Source organism: Oncorhynchus gorbuscha, linkage group LG11 (assembly GCF_021184085.1).
Source record: "Oncorhynchus gorbuscha isolate QuinsamMale2020 ecotype Even-year linkage group LG11, OgorEven_v1.0, whole genome shotgun sequence".
Lineage (NCBI taxonomy): Eukaryota > Metazoa > Chordata > Actinopteri > Salmoniformes > Salmonidae > Oncorhynchus > Oncorhynchus gorbuscha.
This window is the reverse complement of record NC_060183.1, coordinates 3,334,482-3,355,861: the sequence shown is the minus strand read 5'-3', so window position 1 is coordinate 3,355,861 and position 21,380 is coordinate 3,334,482. Positions and strand designations below refer to the sequence as shown.

General features: G+C 44.3%; 2 protein-coding genes and 1 non-coding gene across 4 annotated transcripts in view; all 3 read right to left on the bottom strand.

Moving 5' to 3' along the window:
• memo1 (mediator of cell motility 1) overlaps positions 1 to 11,236 on the bottom strand; it is a 29,975-nt gene extending 18,739 nt beyond the window's left edge. The window contains exon 1 of the mRNA XM_046368428.1: positions 10,951 to 11,236. Coding sequence (XP_046224384.1) covers positions 10,951 to 11,011 — 61 coding nt within the window. The 5' untranslated portion in view covers positions 11,012 to 11,236. The remainder of the gene's footprint in view (positions 1 to 10,950) is intronic.
• A 548-nt stretch (positions 11,237 to 11,784) lies between these two features.
• trnah-gug lies at positions 11,785 to 11,856 on the bottom strand. Its single transcript has one exon. It is a non-coding gene; the product is annotated as a tRNA-His (tRNA).
• Positions 11,857 to 14,751: 2,895 nt separating this feature from the next.
• On the bottom strand, positions 14,752 to 21,251 carry LOC124047513 (protein dpy-30 homolog). Of its 2 annotated transcripts, none has more exons than XM_046367812.1 (4): positions 21,078 to 21,251; positions 17,508 to 17,548; positions 15,316 to 15,455; positions 14,752 to 15,056 (listed from the first exon to the last, which is right to left on the bottom strand). In XM_046367812.1, exons 1-4 carry the CDS (start codon positions 21,085 to 21,087, stop codon positions 14,984 to 14,986), a joined length of 264 nt encoding a protein of 87 aa, XP_046223768.1. In that variant the 5' UTR covers positions 21,088 to 21,251; the 3' UTR covers positions 14,752 to 14,983. The 2 variants fall into 2 exon arrangements, with proteins under 2 accessions (XP_046223768.1, XP_046223767.1); XM_046367811.1 differs by having other exon boundaries at positions 15,316 to 15,458; positions 21,078 to 21,223.
• Between the last annotated feature and the right edge of the window lie 129 nt (positions 21,252 to 21,380).

The window sequence follows — 21,380 nt, the reverse complement described above, 5'->3', positions numbered from 1 at the left end:
TGGTGTGGGTGACTGACTGGTGTCTGTTGGATGTGAGTATTGTGTGTGAAGGTCAGTCAGTACGCATAATTTATTGACATGGGGGGGGGATATAGTGCCTTGTTTGAGTGTGTATTGATAGGGACAAAGTAGTCAAATGTTGGCTACTGTGTACAGGCTAACCCGGCTGCTGATAACACCAGCTTTAGTAGCACATGGTTTATTGTATGGTTACACGTCCTCACGATCAGTCTTCATGGTCTTTCCAGGACAAACAAATCTGCAAGAGGTCGACTATAGAACGCCTAGTATACTCACCACTGTATTTTGCTATAAATATTACTAGCTGTTGTGTAAGGGCATTCGGGAAGTATTCAGACCCCCTTCACATTTTGTTACGTTACAGCCTTATTCTAAAATAGATTAAATAGACCCCCCCCTCATCAATCTGAACACAATACAACAATGACAAAAGCAAAAACGTAAAAAAAAAAAAAAAAAACTATATATATATATTAAATATAATATATATAATTTAATATATAATATAATAAATATCTATATAAAAAAATGAAATTTACATAAGTATTTAGACCCTTTACTCAGTACTTTGTTGAAGCACCTTTGGCAGCATTGAGTCTTCTTCGGTTTGACTCTACAAGCTTAGCACTCCTGATTTTTCATAGTTTTCTATTGTGTCCAGTACTTGACTTATCTAAAATGTCTAGTCCACGTAAAAAAAATAAAAAAAGGTGATCAGAATGAATAATATCGGACAAAATCTTTTAAATGATATGCGCTAAGCATGTTGCTAGAATTTTTGCATCACAACACAACTGTAAAGGGCCACCGATTGTGTAAATGGACTGGATCTTTATATTTACTTCTTGGATCCGGTTTCAGTAATAATTCAAATCAGGCCTTCTTGCTGAGTATCTGATAATCTACCATTTACATAGGAGTGGTTAACATGTTAATAATGGCCCTCTGAGTATAAAAAAAAAATTGTTTTGTGTACTACCACTGGTCTGCCATCCAGGCCTGGAGTTTAGTATACCGTACAACCACTGGTCTGCCATCCAGGCCTGGAGTTTAGTATACCGTACTACCACTGGTCTGCCATCCAGGCCTGGAGTTTAGTATACCGTACAACCACTGGTCTGCCATCCAGGCCTGGAGTTTAGTATACCGTACAACCACTGGTCTGCCATCCAGGCCTGGAGTTTAGTATACCGTACAACCACTGGTCTGCCATCCAGGCCTGGAGTTTAGTATACCGTACAACCACTTGTCTGCCATCCAGGCCTGGAGTTTAGTATACTACCACTGGTCTGCCATCCAGGCCTGGAGTTTAGTATACTACCACTGGTCTGCCATCCAGGCCTGGAGTTTAGTATACCGTACAACCACTGGTCTGCCATCCAGGCCTGGAGTTTAGTATACCGTACAACCACTGGTATGCCATCCAGGCCTGGAGTTTAGTATACTACCACTGGAATGCCATCCATCTGGGAAAATTCCAGGCCTGGATGGCACACCAGTGGTAGTATACTAAACTCCAGGCCTGGAATTTTCCCAGACTTAAAGGCTTTAATTGCATCAAGAAGTTCCTCCTCTGTAATTTGACCTTCACATGAGTCTCTGTACAGATGTTAATTTTACATGATTAAATAGAACACAAATCCTTACAATTAACTTTGGTTAGTGGAGATAGAGACTGAAACGTAAACATATGCTTACAAGCACTTCGCTTCCTCTTTCAAAAAATTGTTCGGTGAATCACGGGTGACTCATTCTATCCAGTTCACTTTATTTAAAAAATATATTATTTTATATTACACATGATCTTTCTTGAATAAATTCCTCCATTTCTTGTTGTTTCTCCTCTAACTTATTCGTTGCCTCTATGGTTCAGTTTTTATTGCTGTCTAACTGTTAGTCCCCCTATTTCCTTTGTTCACATAAACCCGACCTAAAATTATTTTGTTTTAAAGACGAGCACGGAATTGCATGGCGTCTAAAAGCACATTTAAAAAAAAGGGTCCCATACAATAAGGAGGATCTGCTATACCTAGACAGAATAGTTTGGGAGAAATATATTCCACCACCCCAGTCCTTTATCCACAAGGGAACCAAAGGGAGCGGCATATATAGGGCAGGAACCAAAGGGAGCGGCATATATAGGGCAGGAACCAAAGGGAGCGGCATATATAGGGCAGGAACCAAAGGGAGCGGCATATATAGGGCAGGAACCAAAGGGAGCGGCATATAGGGCAGGAACCAAAGGGAGCGGCATATATAGGGCAGGAACCAGAGGGAGCGGCATATATAGGGCAGGAACCAAAGGGAGCGGCATATATAGGGCAGGAACCAAAGGGAGCGGCATATATAGGGCAGGAACCAAAGGGAGCGGCATATATAGGGCAGGAACCAAAGGGAGCGGCATATATAGGGCAGGAACCAAAGGGAGCGGCATATATAGGGCAGGAACCAAAGGGAGCGGCATATATAGGGCAGGAACCAAAGGGAGCGGCATATATAGGGCAGGAACCAAAGGGAGCGGCATATATAGGGCAGGAACCAGAGGGAGCGGCATATATAGGGCAGGAACCAGAGGGAGCGGCATATATAGGGAAGGAACCAAAGGGAGTGACATATATAGGGAAGGAACCAAAGGGAGTGACATAGGGCAGGTAATCAAGGAGGTGATGGAGTCCAGGTGAGTGTCATTATTTATGCGCTGATACACGTAACGATGGAGGCACGTGAGCACCATAACGAGCAGCTTGGTGCTCGTTATGTAAATATACAATGATCAGATTAACAATGATGTGTGTGGACGCACTGACCAAATTAATGCACACCAGTAGACCTTTCCCGAAAGCAATCAAAAGTTACAACTGACCACGGAATAAAGACCATGGAATAAAGACCCATAGACCATGGAATAAAGACTGTTGGAATAAAGACCCAATGACCATGGAATAAAGACTGTTGGAATAAAGACCCAATGACCATGGAATAAAGACTGTTGGAATAAAGACCCAATGACCATGGAATAAAGACTGTTGGAATAAAGACCCAATGACCATGGAATAAAGACTGTTGGAATAAAGACCCAATGACCATGGAATAAAGACTGTTGGAATAAAGACCCAATGACCATGGAATAAAGACTGTTGGAATAAAGACCCAATGACCATGGAATAAAGACTGTTGGAATAAAGACCCATAGACCATGGAATAAAGACTGTTGGAATAAAGACCCAATGACCATGGAATAAAGACTGTTGGAATAAAGACCCAATGACCATGGAATAAAGACTGTTGGAATAAAGACCCACTGACCATGGAATAGAGACCGTGATGACTTATGTGAGGAGCTCTACCCCCACACGGGTCAGTATAACAAACGGTGATTTGATGTGTACCGACATGATGTCACTGAGCTATAGGACTGAGGAGTGTGTGTTTTCACACTCTTTTTCTATAGGGCACAGCTTTAGTCTGTATGCAACAGATATTGACTATAACCTGTAGGGATGAGATCTGGAAGCTAAAGGACGACATGCTGCTTACTTAGCGAGTAACAGATTTCATCTGCTACACTAATCCCTTCAAGATCTAGCAAGGTTAGTCATCAAAATAGAAAATAGTGCGGTTTGGTGACCCCACGCTTGTGTGATGAGATACTTGGCGGACACCTGAAGACGTGTTAGTTAGACAAGTCTCTTGCAAGAGTACTCATTAAAAAAAAGGGGTAATGTGACTGACTGACTGGGTTAAGACGGTTAGCCTACTGAGCTAAAGCCAAGGCGATGATTCTGTCTCTATTGAGGTCAAAGGGTACCTGGTTCACACGCAGTCAATCACAAGATCAAGATTAATTAGGGAGTGTTATGGGGCTATGACAGGGCTATGACAGGGCTATGACAGGGCTATGACAGGGCTATGACAGGGCTATGACAGGGCTATGACAGGGCTATGACAGGGCTATGACAGGGCTATGACAGGGCTATGACAGGGCTATGACAGGGCTATTCACACTCCATTATAACGTGTCTATAGAGGGGAACAGAAGGCTAAGAGAGTCTTAGCTTTCAGAAATGGGATCGCTCTGGATAAGAGCGTCTGCTAAATGACTTAAATGTAAATAACATCGTATAGGCGAACGGTTCAAACGCTAGAGACAATTTCAGTGGAAGAAAATAAATGACACTGAGAAACTTGAAATTATAGTTTGGAAACTCGATACAAACAATGCATGTAATATTTACGTATTGAAACAGAATAATTATTGAATTTCAAAATGTAATTAGACATTTAAACTGAATGCAATATTAATTCAATTTCAAACCATGAAATACAAGTTAAATTTATGATTTAAATTAGAAAATGTGTGCATTTCCAAACTATTACATTCAAATTCAATATCCAAATTCAAAAATATTGAATTCAAATGCAGTTTCTTTTGGCACTGAAATGGCTCCATAGGGGGCTCTGTGTTGAAGCCACTGTGCCTCCATCTTGGTACTACCTCACCATTGTGTTGAAGCCACTGTGCCTCCATCTTTGTACTCCCTCACCATTGTGTTGAAGCCACTGTGCCTCCATCTTTGTACTCCCTCACCATTGTGTTGAAGACACTGTGCCTCCATCTTGAAACACCCTCACCATTGTGTTGAAGCCACAGTGCCTCCATCTTTGTACTCCCTCACCATTGTGTTGAAGCCACTGTGCCTCCATCTTGGAACACCCTCACCATTGTGTTGAAGCCACAGTGCCTCCATCTTGGTACACCTATTGTAAAAAATATTTTTGGAAGCTATAGAAATTAATTCATTAATGTCTTACATTCGTTTTATATATTATATTACACATTGCATGTTCGTAAAACAAAAAATAGAAAACATGTAAAAACATTTTCCTAAAGGATAATTTTAGATTATTAATGCTACTGTCCCTACTACAACAAAAATACTTAAATATATGTAATTTTGTCCTTGAAACACTTAATTGAAATACTATAGAATTCCATCCATTCCTATGGAGGACTGCTCCTACTGGGGGGTGCCAATATGGCCGACTGGTGGCTTCAAAGCATCTCACTGGCCAATACGTAGTATCAGCAATCTAAGCTTTATATGACCAGGCCATTTCATCTGGCCAGGACAGAAAAAAAAAGAAAGAAACATTTGCAGGTTTTGTTGTTCTCAACCAACTGAGAGAGAGCACGGTCTGTTCTTTCCTCACTGCTATCCTCCTCAATTAGTCAACTAGCTAGCAACCCATCTATACTGAACAAACATATAAACGCAACATATAAAGTGTTGGTTTCATGAGCTGAAACAAAGGATCTCAAATGTTCCATATGCACAAAAAGCTTACTTAGCTCGAATTGTGCACATGTTTGTTTACATCCCTGTTCATGAGCATTTCTCCTTTGCTAAGGAAATCAATCCATCTGACAGGTGTGGCATATCAAGAAGTTGATTAAATAACATGATCATTACACAGGTGCACCTTGTGCTGGGGGTGATAAAAGACCACTAAAATGTGCAGTTATGTCAGTGCCACAGATGTCTCCAGTTGAGGGAGCGTGTAATTGACATGCTGACTGCAGGATTGTCCACCAGAGCTGTTGCCAGAGAATGTAATGTTATTTCTGTTATTTCTCTACCATAAGCCACTTTCGTGATTTTAGAGAATTTGGCTGTATGTCCAACCTGCCTCACAACCGCAGACCACATGTAACCACGCCAGCCAGCGTCTGAGACCAGCCACCCGGCCAGCTGATGAAAATGAGTAGTATTTCTGTGCTCCTTACCAGTCATGTGAAATCCAAAGATTAGGACATAACGAATTTATTTCAATTGACTGATTTCCTTATATGAAGTGTAACTCTGTAAAATAATTTCCAGGACACCAGCCCAGAGAGAGTAGTCTGCAGCTAGGTAGGCTTGCTATAGTAACCCTGCTAACTAGGTACTACCCCTCAACAACAACAGCCCCTGAAAGACAGGTCAGCTAGCTAGCTTGGTTAGCTAACCCAGCTAGGAACATCCCTGGACACCAACCCAAACATTACCTAGACCAGTCTGCTAGCTAGCTAGGTTAGATAACCCAGCTAGCAACTTCCCTGGACAACAACCCAAACATTACAGAGACCAGTCTGCTAGCTAGGTTAGCTAACCCAGCTAGCAACTTCCCTGGACACCAACCCAAACATTACCTAGACCAGTCTGCTAGCTAGCTAGGTTAGCTAACCCAGCTAGCAACTTCCCTGGACACCAACCCAAACATTACCTAGACCAGTCTGCTAGCTAGCTAGGTTAGATAACCCAGCTAGCAACTTCCCTGGACAACAACCCAAACATTACAGAGACCAGTCTGCTAGCTAGGTTAGCTAACCCAGCTAGCAACTTCCCTGGACAACAACCCAAACAGATACCAGTCTGCTAGCTAGGTTAGCTAACCCTGGACAACAACCCAAACATTAGAGACCAGTCTGCTAGCTAGGTTAGCTAACCCAGCTAGCAACTTCCCTGGACAACAACCCAAACAGAGACCAGTCTGCTAGCTAGGTTAGCTAACCCTGGACAACAACCCAAACATTACCTAGACCAGTCTGCTAGCTAGGTTAGCTAACCCTGGACAACAACCCAAACATTAGAGAGACCAGTCTGCTAGCTAGCTAGGTTAGCTAACCCTGGACAACAACCCAAACATTACCTAGACCAGTCTGCTAGCTAGGTTAGCTAACCCTGGACAACAACCCAAACATTAGAGACCAGTCTGCTAGCTAGGTTAGCTAACCCTGGACAACAACCCAAACATTAGAGACCAGTCTGCTAGCTAGGTTAGCTAACCCAGCTAGCAACTTCCCTGGACAACAACCCAAACAGAGACCAGTCTGCTAGCTAGGTTAGCTAACCCTGGACAACAACCCAAACATTAGAGACCAGTCTGCTAGCCAGGTTAGCTAACCCTGGACAACAACCCAAACATTAGAGACCAGTCTGCTAGCTAGGTTAGCTAACCCTGGACAACAACCCAAACATTAGAGACCAGTCTGCTAGCTAGGTTAGCTAACCCTGGACAACAACCCAAACATTAGAGACCAGTCTGCTAGCCAGGTTAGCTAACCCTGGACAACAACCCAAACATTAGAGACCAGTCTGCTAGCCAGGTTAGCTAACCCTGGACAACAACCCAAACATTAGAGACCAGTCTGCTAGCCAGGTTAGCTAACCCTGGACAACAACCCAAACATTAGAGACCAGTCTGCTAGCCAGGTTAGCTAACCCTGGACAACAACCCAAACATTAGAGACCAGTCTGCTAGCCAGGTTAGCTAACCCTGGACAACAACCCAAACATTAGAGGCCAGTCTGCTAGCCAGGTTAGCTAACCCTGGACAACAACCCAAACATTAGAGACCAGTCTGCTAGCCAGGTTAGCTAACCCTGGACAACAACCCAAACATTAGAGACCAGTCTGCTAGCCAGGTTAGCTAACCCTGGACAACAACCCAAACATTAGAGACCAGTCTGCTAGCTAGGTTAGCTAACCCTGGACAACAACCCAAACATTAGAGACCAGTCTGCTAGCCAGGTTAGCTAACCCTGGACAACAACCCAAACATTACCTAGACCAGTCTGCTAGCTAGGTTAGCTAACCCTGGACAACAACCCAAACATTAGAGACCAGTCTGCTAGCCAGGTTAGCTAACCCTGGACAACAACCCAAACATTAGAGACCAGTCTGCTAGCTAGGTTAGCTAACCCTGGACAACAACCCAAACATTAGAGACCAGTCTGCTAGCTAGGTTAGCTAACCCAGCTAGCAACTTCCCTGGACAACAACCCAAACAGAGACCAGTCTGCTAGCTAGGTTAGCTAACCCTGGACAACAACCCAAACATTAGAGACCAGTCTGCTAGCCAGGTTAGCTAACCCTGGACAACAACCCAAACATTAGAGACCAGTCTGCTAGCTAGGTTAGCTAACCCTGGACAACAACCCAAACATTAGAGACCAGTCTGCTAGCTAGGTTAGCTAACCCTGGACAACAACCCAAACATTAGAGACCAGTCTGCTAGCCAGGTTAGCTAACCCTGGACAACAACCCAAACATTAGAGACCAGTCTGCTAGCCAGGTTAGCTAACCCTGGACAACAACCCAAACATTAGAGACCAGTCTGCTAGCCAGGTTAGCTAACCCTGGACAACAACCCAAACATTAGAGACCAGTCTGCTAGCCAGGTTAGCTAACCCTGGACAACAACCCAAACATTAGAGACCAGTCTGCTAGCCAGGTTAGCTAACCCTGGACAACAACCCAAACATTAGAGGCCAGTCTGCTAGCCAGGTTAGCTAACCCTGGACAACAACCCAAACATTAGAGACCAGTCTGCTAGCCAGGTTAGCTAACCCTGGACAACAACCCAAACATTAGAGACCAGTCTGCTAGCCAGGTTAGCTAACCCTGGACAACAACCCAAACATTAGAGACCAGTCTGCTAGCTAGGTTAGCTAACCCTGGACAACAACCCAAACATTAGAGACCAGTCTGCTAGCCAGGTTAGCTAACCCTGGACAACAACCCAAACATTACCTAGACCAGTCTGCTAGCTAGGTTAGCTAACCCTGGACAACAACCCAAACATTAGAGACCAGTCTGCTAGCCAGGTTAGCTAACCCTGGACAACAACCCAAACATTAGAGACCAGTCTGCTAGCTAGGTTAGCTAACCCTGGACAACAACCCAAACATTACAGAGACCAGTCTGCTAGCTAGGTTAGCTAACCCTGGACAACAACCCAAACATTAGAGACCAGTCTGCTAGCTAGGTTAGCTAACCCTGGACAACAACCCAAACATTACAGACCAGTCTGCTAGCTAGGTTAGCTAACCCTGGACAACAACCCAAACATTAGAGACCAGTCTGCTAGCTAGGTTAGCTAACCCTGGACAACAACCCAAACATTAGAGACCAGTCTGCTAGCCAGGTTAGCTAACCCTGGACAACAACCCAAACATTAGAGACCAGTCTGCTAGCCAGGTTAGCTAACCCTGGACAACAACCCAAACATTAGAGACCAGTCTGCTAGCTAGGTTAGCTAACCCTGGACAACAACCCAAACATTACAGAGACCAGTCTGCTAGCTAGGTTAGCTAACCCTGGACAACAACCCAAACATTAGAGACCAGTCTGCTAGCTAGGTTAGCTAACCCTGGACAACAACCCAAACATTACAGACCAGTCTGCTAGCTAGGTTAGCTAACCCTGGACAACAACCCAAACATTAGAGACCAGTCTGCTAGCTAGGTTAGCTAACCCTGGACAACAACCCAAACATTAGAGACCAGTCTGCTAGCCAGGTTAGCTAACCCTGGACAACAACCCAAACATTAGAGGCCAGTCTGCTAGCCAGGTTAGCTAACCCTGGACAACAACCCAAACATTAGAGACCAGTCTGCTAGCCAGGTTAGCTAACCCTGGACAACAACCCAAACATTAGAGACCAGTCTGCTAGCCAGGTTAGCTAACCCTGGGCAACAACCCAAACATTAGAGACCAGTCTGCTAGCTAGGTTAGCTAACCCTGGACAACAACCCAAACATTAGAGACCAGTCTGCTAGCCAGGTTAGCTAACCCTGGACAACAACCCAAACATTACCTAGACCAGTCTGCTAGCTAGGTTAGCTAACCCTGGACAACAACCCAAACATTAGAGACCAGTCTGCTAGCCAGGTTAGCTAACCCTGGACAACAACCCAAACATTAGAGACCAGTCTGCTAGCTAGGTTAGCTAACCCTGGACAACAACCCAAACATTAGAGACCAGTCTGCTAGCCAGGTTAGCTAACCCTGGACAACAACCCAAACATTAGAGACCAGTCTGCTAGCCAGGTTAGCTAACCCTGGACAACAACCCAAACATTAGAGACCAGTCTGCTAGCTAGGTTAGCTAACCCTGGACAACAACCCAAACATTAGAGACCAGTCTGCTAGCCAGGTTAGCTAACCCTGGACAACAACCCAAACATTAGAGACCAGTCTGCTAGCCAGGTTAGCTAACCCTGGACAACAACCCAAACATTAGAGACCAGTCTGCTAGCTAGGTTAGCTAACCCTGGACAACAACCCAAACATTAGAGACCAGTCTGCTAGCCAGGTTAGCTAACCCTGGACAACAACCCAAACATTAGAGACCAGTCTGCTAGCCAGGTTAGCTAACCCTGGACAACAACCCAAACATTAGAGACCAGTCTGCTAGCTAGGTTAGCTAACCCTGGACAACAACCCAAACATTAGAGACCAGTCTGCTAGCCAGGTTAGCTAACCCTGGACAACAACCCAAACATTACCTAGACCAGTCTGCTAGCTAGGTTAGCTAACCCTGGACAACAACCCAAACATTAGAGACCAGTCTGCTAGCCAGGTTAGCTAACCCTGGACAACAACCCAAACATTAGAGACCAGTCTGCTAGCTAGGTTAGCTAACCCTGGACAACAACCCAAACATTAGAGACCAGTCTGCTAGCCAGGTTAGCTAACCCTGGACAACAACCCAAACATTAGAGACCAGTCTGCTAGCCAGGTTAGCTAACCCTGGACAACAACCCAAACATTAGAGACCAGTCTGCTAGCTAGGTTAGCTAACCCTGGACAACAACCCAAACATTAGAGACCAGTCTGCTAGCCAGGTTAGCTAACCCTGGACAACAACCCAAACATTAGAGACCAGTCTGCTAGCCAGGTTAGCTAACCCTGGACAACAACCCAAACATTAGAGACCAGTCTGCTAGCCAGGTTAGCTAACCCTGGACAACAACCCAAACATTACAGACCAGTCTGCTAGCCAGGTTAGCTAACCCTGGACAACAACCCAAACATTAGAGACCAGTCTGCTAGCCAGGTTAGCTAACCCTGGTCTCTGGCCCATTCCCTCGGTTCGGTTCTATACCTGAGGCGGCGTACCAACTGCCAGCGTGACTTGCTTCTCTGCACACTGTTCGGTTGGACATCTTAACTCCGGAGCTGCCAATCTTGGTAAACGGGAACCTTGTCAGGTAGAAAAAGTAAAAACTCCGGGAGTGGGGTGGGGAGAGAAGAAAACAACTGGCCAGATAGAAACCGCCAACAAAAACAAAAACGTCGACTAAAGACAAAGAAGGAATGCAACAACAAAAAAATAGGAAGTTAGCCAGCCAGCTAACGTTAGATAAAAATACAAAAAATACTGAGAAAAGTGATTATATTTGACAGTTAGCCAGCAGACTACTTTAAAATACAATACTTTTAAACGATGAACAAAATCTCAATGCAGTGTTGTCATAAATAACACCATTTGACTTGACTAAAACCGGTATGACATAAATCGGGATAGCTAGTAGCTCACTGTGCATCAGATTCTCTTTACGCCTGCTGCTTTCTTTTAGATCCGACTCCAAGTAAATAACAACCAGCCATTGGCCGGCGACATATTTTACTTTACACGGATTGGTTGCTTCTTGATGGCAGGTAAATAAGGCGGTGTTAAACGTTTCCTAAAAAATGACGTAAGGCTGCGTGGATTGGCTGCTCGAAGAGCATGTGAAACGATTCGTTAAAAAAAAAATGTGTTAGGCGTGGCTATGACCCCAGCTGTAGAAAGAGTCGGTTCACCGGCATAACAAATATGATATATTTCTTAATTTCTTCCCATGAAATACTTAAATAGATATCGTAACAAATAATAGTTATTAGGTTTTGAAGCTATTCAAAAAGAGCCCTTTTGCCGTGATATTGTCTACCGCAATGCCGTGACCCGGATTCGAACCGGGGTTGCTGCGGCCACAACGCAGAGTACTAACCACTATACGATCACGGCGAGCTACCAGGGCTTATATGTACGTGGGATATATCCCCCTCCCATAGAACGCGCATTCACCGCATTTCGTTGGAGGTGTTGTTTATCCTGTAATTCTCATTCAATTGAAATCATGGTACAAAGTTGATTTTTCTCAATGCAAACTGTGCATTTTCGGGACTTCTTTGGGACACCATGGCCCGGTTTCCCGGTTGAGTGGAGATTTCAACGGATTGATCTAAAATGTACAAACTCTGCCCACCACTGGGCCATGCAAAACGAACTCGCCCATTGTTGTGTATAAATAGGCGGATTCGATTTTGCTGAGCGGCGGGCACCGGACATCTGCTCGTTTCAACATCGGGAATCTGTGCCACTTCGTAATTTGGTCAACAAGGCCAGAAACATAAAATAAATGTTTTAATTTTCTAACTCGTCTTCATTCGGAAAGAAAAGCCCAAAAGCAATCACTTTTATATGTGAAAACAAAGAGGGCTACTCATTACTCCACATGCCCTTTAAATCACTTTGTTTTAAACCGATTTCGCAGTGGGCTTTAAATCAATAGGAATACATAATCAATACATCAGGATGTTGCCTTGTAGACTGTTTCATATATAAGGCTCCCTGCAGAAAGCCTACAAGGCAGCGTCCTGATTTATCAGTCTCTGAGGCTGCTATTGAATCTGATAAGCCTGCCAGGAATAGAGCCCACCCAGTCTTGATCATATACATAATGCACTGACTGCTAATCTGCCTGCCAGGAGCTTTACCTATGAAATAGCCTACCAGGTAGAATCCTGATTTATCAGCCACTGAGACTGCAATTGAATTTGATCAGACTGTCAGGCATGGAGCTCACCCACTGTAAATATAAATATTATCCATAAAACATGAAGTGTCCCTTACAATTATACACATATCAGTTATGCATGCTAACAACTAGCATATATAACTAGCTCGCTAACTAACAAGACTACCTGGCTAGCTAGCTCGCTCACAAGACTAGCCAAGTTAGCTGCTTGCATGGGATTGCCTTTGGTCTTGGGGGTGTCATACAGCCTGGGAGGCTTAGTTGTCTGTCAGGCATTGTTTAGGGCTCAGATAGCAAGCTCTTAGCTCACGGTAAGGAACATTTAGCCTGCTAACACTCTTAATTTATAAACTGATAATGAAAGCATAATGTTAGCATGACATGTCTAGTGTAGCAATCAATTAAAACACGTCCAGATCCACAGTGGGCTCTGCCTGCTCAACCATGCTGTCAACCTATCATAAATGATTATATTCCTATTTATAAAAACAATTTTTGTAATGTCATGATCATGAGAAAATTATCTTGTGACCTTGACAAAACAACTTTTGTTATGTCATGATTATGAGATAGTGATCTAGACATGAGTAAATTATTTTTGTATCTCTATGTCCTCTGTGGGCTTCTGTAGTACTTGCATACGTCTCTTCTATAAAACAAAGTAGCCTATCGCCGGCCCAGATTCACATGTAACGGATGTGAAACGGCTTGCTAGTTAGCGGTGGTGCGCGCTAAATAGCGTTTCAATCGGTGACGTCACTCGCTCTGAGGCCTTGAACTAGTGGCTTTTGTGGAGCAATGGGTAACGATGCTTCGTGGGTGACTATTGTTGATGCAGTGTCCCTGGTTCACGCCCGGGTATTGGCGTTATAAAGCTATACTGTTACACACACCAAGGCAAAAAAGGTTGACCAATGCGCAATAAAGGCGGGATCTGCATTGAATAGTAATGCAGAGTGGGGATTTATTTCCTGAATCTGAATTGTTCATGTTTATTGACCTGCTAGTCTGTCAATCTGTGCATTGCGAAAATTGAAAATGCAATTCACACTTTTAAATATTATGAATCGTATTTTTTTTTTTTACATATCAGCCATCATTGGAATGGCCTTTTAGTGAATGTCTGTGAACCAGCGTGAGGATAGAGCAAGCGATATTTCAGCAGCAGGTATATAATGACTAACTAGACAACCAATTAAAAACTTAGCTATAGTTACCTAGCGAGAACTGCTATAAGTTAACTAAGCATTCATGTTGACCCCTCTCAATTAAACAGTAGCCATGTATATTCGATAAGGGTAAAACATATAATAGCCTAATTGACAAATAATTTGCTGTGCATAGATCTCCCCTGAAACATGGATATTAGAGCATAGTATATACTGTATGTGAACATGTCTAGTTAGATACAGTTCCTGGCTCTGAAGTAGCTGTCCATTTCCATTTGATCCCCCTGATTCATTGAATGAGGGAATAATATGGTTGTAATATTTTATATCAAGGGTGGCAACCATCCTCCAGGATAGCTACTGGGTGTGCAGGCTTTTGTTCAAGCCCTGCTCTAACCACATTGTAGCCTAAACATCAGCTGCTCAACAGGACCTTGGGCAGACTTGGGTGTTTCGGGGGTTGGATCAAAAGCCAAGCCTTCACAAAACAGGAACTCTCCAGATGGAGAGTTGACCACATGTTGACAAGGGCACAACGGCAGGAGGTAGTAGGCCTACATGGGAATCAGACACAGCAGCCTTCAAATGTCAATAATGCTTACTTTTCCAGGCTATAATGAAAACGTGATTAAAAGTAATTTGAGATTTAATGGAAAATGTGTATGAACCCTTAACAGTGAATAATCAGAGGTCTCTATATAGCATAATGTAATTTGTGAATTTCAGTGAACCGATTTGGGAAATGACAGCTCCTGAACCCATTTGGAAAATGACAGCTCCTGAACCGATTTCATCCCAAGTTAAGCACTGTTTACGAGGATTGATTTAGCTGATCGTTACTCTACTCGATTTAAGTTTTTCTTACCATGACTGTGATATTTGGTTCTCTTGGTTCTCTTATGAATGTTCTGAATCAGAATATCAGACATTTGATATCAGTCATGGGTATTTAATGGGAATATGTGGGGAACTAACACATACAGTCAATTACAGAAAATAAAAAGCGTTTGTTCAACAAACATGTATGATTGAAAATAATAAGAAATCAGTATACTCCAGCCGGTACATACAGTATTGGAAAAAAAACTTTACAATTCAGATGCTAAATGAAAACACACAGCTTGTCTCTGATGATAAGTCGACCAGTGTAGTTTCTTCAGAGGTGTTAGATGCGGTCCTCATATTGAAACTGGTTCTGGTGGAGATGTGCAGCGAGAAATTCAATGGGATTATGAGGCCTAGAAGAGGAGAAGAGCTAGGATTAATACAAAAACCAGTCATCAAATAAAACGATACAATATCTTTATTGGTCCATTATACAGAAACTGAGATGTGTTGCTTCATTTGACCGTGTTCAATAAAAACAACGAGGGCGTTATTCGGTGTGCGGGTATCTACTCCTTATTTCAGTGCCCAGCCCGACCACACAACACAGGCTGATGTTGTGAGACTGGGGTTCTACAGCATAAAAGACAGGGAAAGGACATTTAAGCCCACCGTTCTTTGGCTAACACAGAGAGCCCCTGTAGAAGGACTGGCACAACAGTCTGGTCCAGATATGCCCGTGTTGGGAGAGACTGAAGATCCACTTTCTGTTTAGACGACTTCTCCGTGTTGGACCTCTCGGTATCCTCCATCTTCTGGAGGGGAGGAGTAATGTAGAAGCATGTCAGCCTGTATTTCCCTAGCTTCACAAGTTCACCATCATGTAATGCAGACAGTTAGTATACAGTAAGATCAATGGCTATAAACATGTGTTAATAGTTCCCTAGCTTCACAAGTTCACCATAATGTAGACAGTATACAGTAAGATCAATGTCTATAACATGTGTTAATATTTTCCTAACCTCAGCTCATAGCTTCATTCACTTTGAGGTGAAACACTGTAGCAGAGGCTAACATTTCCCCTAAAAAAACAGTCTCACACACACCAGCATCTGGGCTTACAGGAGATGTTAAATATGGCGATTCGCCTTTAAACCCAAGAAGCATCCATTCACCAGCTTTTCAAGATTAACCATGTCAAAATATGTTCAAAGAATGGAGTTTCGCTGAGCAACTATCGTCATTACTGACAGTATGTACATCCAAAACAGGTTTAAATAAAAAGTTACAAGGCAACTGGAAAAATTGTTGTCTGGAAATAATATAAGTACTGTATTTGACCATCTGTCAAATCCACCTCTTCTGCCTCTTGCAATATTAGTAATGTAATGACAATACACTGAATAAAGCCCATCTAGAAATATATAATCACTAAACATGTATCCTAGTGTCTACTAACTAAATCACTGTCAACATGTATCCTAGTGTCTACTAACTAAATCACTGTCAACATGTATCCTAGTGTCTACTAACTAAATCACTGTCAACATGTATCCTAGTGTCTACTAACTAAATCCCATCTAGAAATATATAATCACTAAACATGTATCAGTGTCTACTAACTAAATCCCATCTAGAAATATATAGTCACTAAACATGTAAATGTAAGTTAGTGTCTACTAACTAAAGCCCATCTAGAAATATATAATCACTGTCAACATGTATCATAGTGTCTACTAACTAAAGCCCATCTAGAAATATATAATCACTAAACATGTATCCTAGTGTCTACTAACTAAATCACTGTCAACATGTATCCTAGTGTCTACTAACTAAAGCCCATCTAGAAATATATAATCACTAAACATGTATCCTAGTGTCTACTAACTAAATCACTGTCAACATGTATCCTAGTGTCTACTAACTAAAGCCCATCTAGAACTATATAATCACTAAACATGTATCCTAGTGTCTACTAACTAAATCACTGTCAACATGTATCCTAGTGTCTACTAACTAAAGCCCATCTAGAACTATATAATCACTAAACATGTATCCTAGTGTCTACTAACTAAATCACTAAACATGTATCCTAGTGTCTACTAACTAAATCACTAAACATGTATCATAGTGTCTACTAACTAAATCACTGTCAACATGTATCCTAGTGTCTACTAACTAAATCACTGTCAACATGTATCCTAGTATCTACTAACTAAAGCCCATCTAGAAATATATAATCACTAAACATGTATCCTAGTGTCTACTAACTAAATCACTGTCAACATGTATCCTAGCGTCTACTAACTAAAGCCCATCTAGAAATATATAATCACTAAACATGTATCCTAGCGTCTACTGAATAAATCCTACGTAAAATGTGTCAACTAAATCTACTTACATAAAATATTACTACATTTAGCTCGGCTGAAACCGATAGTTGTGCCGTAAACACACGGTTGTCGTCGGTGATAAAACTCAATGACCTTTCCTGCTGTTGGATCAGCCGACCTGTAGGTGGCAGCAATGAGTCATTTTATTGGAGGTGCAGAAGAGGTGGATTTGGACACATGAACACTTGGCCAAAAATAATACTTAGAATTTTTCCAGACAAGGTATTTTTCCCGGGCCCATGTAACTTTTTATTTAAACCTTTTGTGGAAGTACATACCGGTTGTAACGGCTGCAATGACGTTAATTGTTCAGCGAAACTACATTCTTCGGTAAGTACCAACATGTATTTTGACATTTATTAAGCTTGAAAATGTGGTGAATGGCTGATTCGTGGGTTTAAAGGAGAATCGCCATGTTCCATGTCTCCTGTAAGCCCAGACTCTGATTCAACACACAGTACGGTGACTTACAGCTGTATGGCTCTCCCTGCTCTGGTCCATGCCTGTGTGATCTGAATGTCAACAAAACATGTCAACAAAACACAACGTGAGTAAAAAGGTAAAAAGGCAAAAGGTGTTGATCAGGTATCAAAGTCAGTGACATAGCTATTCTATTTCTACGATAGCATTGGTCTCCGTTCTGATCTAGGATGTCAAAGCAACCAACCATCTGCAGCAAACAGATGGAGTCGATTCTAGTAGCTAGTCTCTGTCAACTGTACATGATGACAGCAGCAGGGTTGGGGAAGCTGAACACGACGGCGGCGGGGGGTTGGGGAAGCTGAACACGGCGACGGCAGCAGGGTTGGGGAAGCTGAACACGGCGACGGCAGCAGGGTTGGGGAAGCTGAACACGGCGACGGCAGCGGGGTTGGGGAAGCTGAACACGGCGACGGCAGCGGGGTTGGGGAAGCTGAACACGGCGACGGCAGCGGGGTTGGGGAAGCTGAACACGGCGACGGCAGCGGGGTTGGGGAAGCTGAACACGGCGACGGCAGACGGGGGGGTTGGGGAAGCTGAACACGGCGACGGCAGCGGGGTTGGGGAAGCTGAACACGGCGGGTTGGCAGCGGGGTTGGGGAAGCTGAACACGGCGACGGCAGCGGGGTTGGGGAAGCTGAACACGGCGACGGCAGCGGGGTTGGGGAAGCTGAACACGGCGACGGCAGCGGGGTTGGGGAAGCTGAACACGGCGACGGCAGCGGGGTTGGGGAAGCTGAACACGACGGCAGCGGGGTTGGGGAAGCTGAACACGACGGCAGCGGGGTTGGGGAAGCTGAACACGACGGCAGCGGGGTTGGGGAAGCCACTCTGAACACGACGGCAGCGGGGTTGGGGAAGCCACTCTGAACACCATGACGGCAGCGGGGTTGGGGAAGCTGAACACGGCGACGGCAGCAGGGTTGGGGAAGCTGAACACGGCGACGGCAGCAGGGTTGGGGAAGCTGAACACGGCGACGGCAGCAGGGTTGGGGAAGCTGAACACGGCGACGGCAGCGGGGTTGGGGAAGCTGAACACGGCGACGGCAGCGGGGTTGGGGAAGCTGAACACGGCGACGGCAGCAGGGTTGGGGAAGCTGAACACGGCGACGGCAGCAGGGTTGGGGAAGCTGAACACGGCGACGGCAGCAGGGTTGGGGAAGCTGAACACGGCGACGGCAGCAGGGTTGGGGAAGCTGAACACGGCGACGGCAGCAGGGTTGGGGAAGCTGAACACGGCGACGGCAGCAGGGTTGGGGAAGCTGAACACGGCGACGGCAGCAGGGTTGGGGAAGCTGAACACGGCGACGGCAGCAGGGTTGGGGAAGCTGAACACGGCGACGGCAGCAGGGTTGGGGAAGCTGAACACGACGGCAGCAGGGTTGGGGAAGCTGAACACGACGGCAGCAGGGTTGGGGAAGCTGAACACGACGGCAGCAGGGTTGGGGAAGCTGAACACGACGGCAGCAGGGTTGGGGAAGCTGAACACGACGGCAGCAGGGTTGGGGAAGCTGAACACGACGGCAGCAGGGTTGGGGAAGCTGAACACGACGGCAGCAGCAGGGTTGGGGAAGCCACTCTGAACACGACGGCAGCAGGGTTGGGGAAGCTGAACACGACGACGGTGGGGAATGAAATGACTTCACACTGGAGGAAGTTAAGCTACACTAAAGCAATCCTGAATAAAAATATAGTTTACTGAACTAAAGTTACCTCAGGGAAAAAACTGAAATATTTACTACACAACAGATACATTCTTTTTAAGAATAACTAAAAAGCACCGTAATGTAAAGCAAATAAAAAAAAAGTGTGTTTTAAGATCTCTTCTAAATGTCCAGTTTCAGCCACCCTCAGGTAACTAAAGGCTGTCTCTCCATGCCTCTTGGTCCCCTCAGGTTCTCTGGTAGAGGCTGGAGGCATAGTAACTAAAGGCTGTCTCTCCATGCCTCTTGGTCCCCTCAGGTTCTCTGGCAGAGGCTGCAGGCATAGTAACTAAAGGCTGTCTCTCCATGCCTCTTGGTCACCTCAGGTTCTCTGGTAGAGGCTGGAGGCATAGTAACTAAAGGCTGTCTCTCCATGCCTTTTGGTCCCCTCAGGTTCTCTGGTAGAGGCTGGAGGCATAGTAACTAAAGGCTGTCTCTCCCTGCCTCTTGGTCCCCCTCAGGTTCTCTGGCAGGCCGTTCCAGAGGCTGGGGGCATAACAACTAAAGGATGTCTCTCTATGCCTCATGGTCCTAGGTTTTGGGATAGTTAAAAGGCTGTCTCTCTATGCCTCATGGTCCTAGGTTTTGGGGTAGTTAAAAGGCTGTCTCTCTATGCCTCATGGTCCTAGGTTTTGGGGTAGTTAAAAGGCTGTCTCTCTATGCCTCATGGTCCTAGGTTTTGGGGTAGTTAAAAGGCTGTCTCTCTATGCCTCATGGTCCTAGGTTTTGGGGTAGTTAAAAGGCTGTCTCTCTATGCCTCATGGTCCTAGGTTTTGGGGTAGTTAAAAGGCTGTCTCTCTATGCCTCATGGACCTAGGTTTTGGGGTAGTTTAAAGGCCAGAGGATCTGAGGGACCTACTGGGTACATAATATAAAGCATGTCTGATATGTATTGAGCTGCATAATGGTGGATTGATTTAAAAACCAATAGTGGAATCCTAAAATGAATTCTAACACTCTCAGGCAGCCATTACACCGGTATAATGTGTCCTCTCAATCTGGTCTTGGTCAGTACCCGTGCTGCAGCTTTCTGTATGTTTTGCAGTTGACCAATGGCTTTCATGAGTAGACCAGACAGGGGAGCATTACAGAAGTCAAGCCTGCTTGTAATTAAAGCGATGAGTCTCTCTGTATCAGCCTGAGAGAGAAACGGCTGCACATTGGCAATGTTCCTCAGGTGGTAAAAAGCTATTTTCGTCACATTCCTAATATGAAAGTCAAAATTCCAGCAACTTTACACAGCCATTGAAGACGAGTGGGACAACAGTCCACAGGCCACAATCAACAGATTCATCAACTCTATACCAACGAGGTGATGTGTTGCGCTGCATGAGGCAAATGGTGGTCACACCAGATACTGACTGGTTCTGATCCACACCAGATACTGACTGGTTCTGATCCACACCAGATACTGACTGGTTCTGATCCACACCAGATACTGACTGGTTCTGATCCAAGACCCTACTTTTTTTTGGGGTCCTTATTTTTTTCCTTTTAAGGTATCTGACCAACAGATATTAGGAATCTGTATTCCCTTCCATGTTGAAAGCCACACATTAATGCCCAATTGATTTACATTGACCGATTTCCTGATATGAACTGTAACACAGTAAAATCTTCGAAATGATTTAGTTTATATTTTCTTTCTATATACATGTAACGTTAAATTGTTAATTTACTCCCCAACAATGGACAAGTCATCAACTACGAGCTAGCTAATGTTAGCTCGCTAGCTACTCGACGTGGTCTCTAATCTACGGTTTCCAAAAACGCTTATAAATCTGAAACTGGCTGCAAAATAAATATTTTCTACGTGATCTTAGGCGTTAGATATTCGTATAATCGTATTTTTGGTTACCTTCTGCCATGGTTTATGTTGGTTTCCAAAATTGATGTCGCCGCCGAAACAACTACAGCCGCGGAGAGATAACTGAGCAGGCGTCAGAAAATAAGGCGCTCTGATTGGCTATCCAAAACCCGGAAATGTGACTTTTAAAGGGATAGTACTGACATTTCTGAACGCAGAGCCACAGATGATCTCTGATGTATGACCAGATGCTCAAGTGACCGTTCAAACAATGAAAATAAATGTATTCAGAAATGGGAGGCAGTCGGGAGGACGCAAGATCAGATGGGACCATTCAAGCCAATGAGAGGGCAG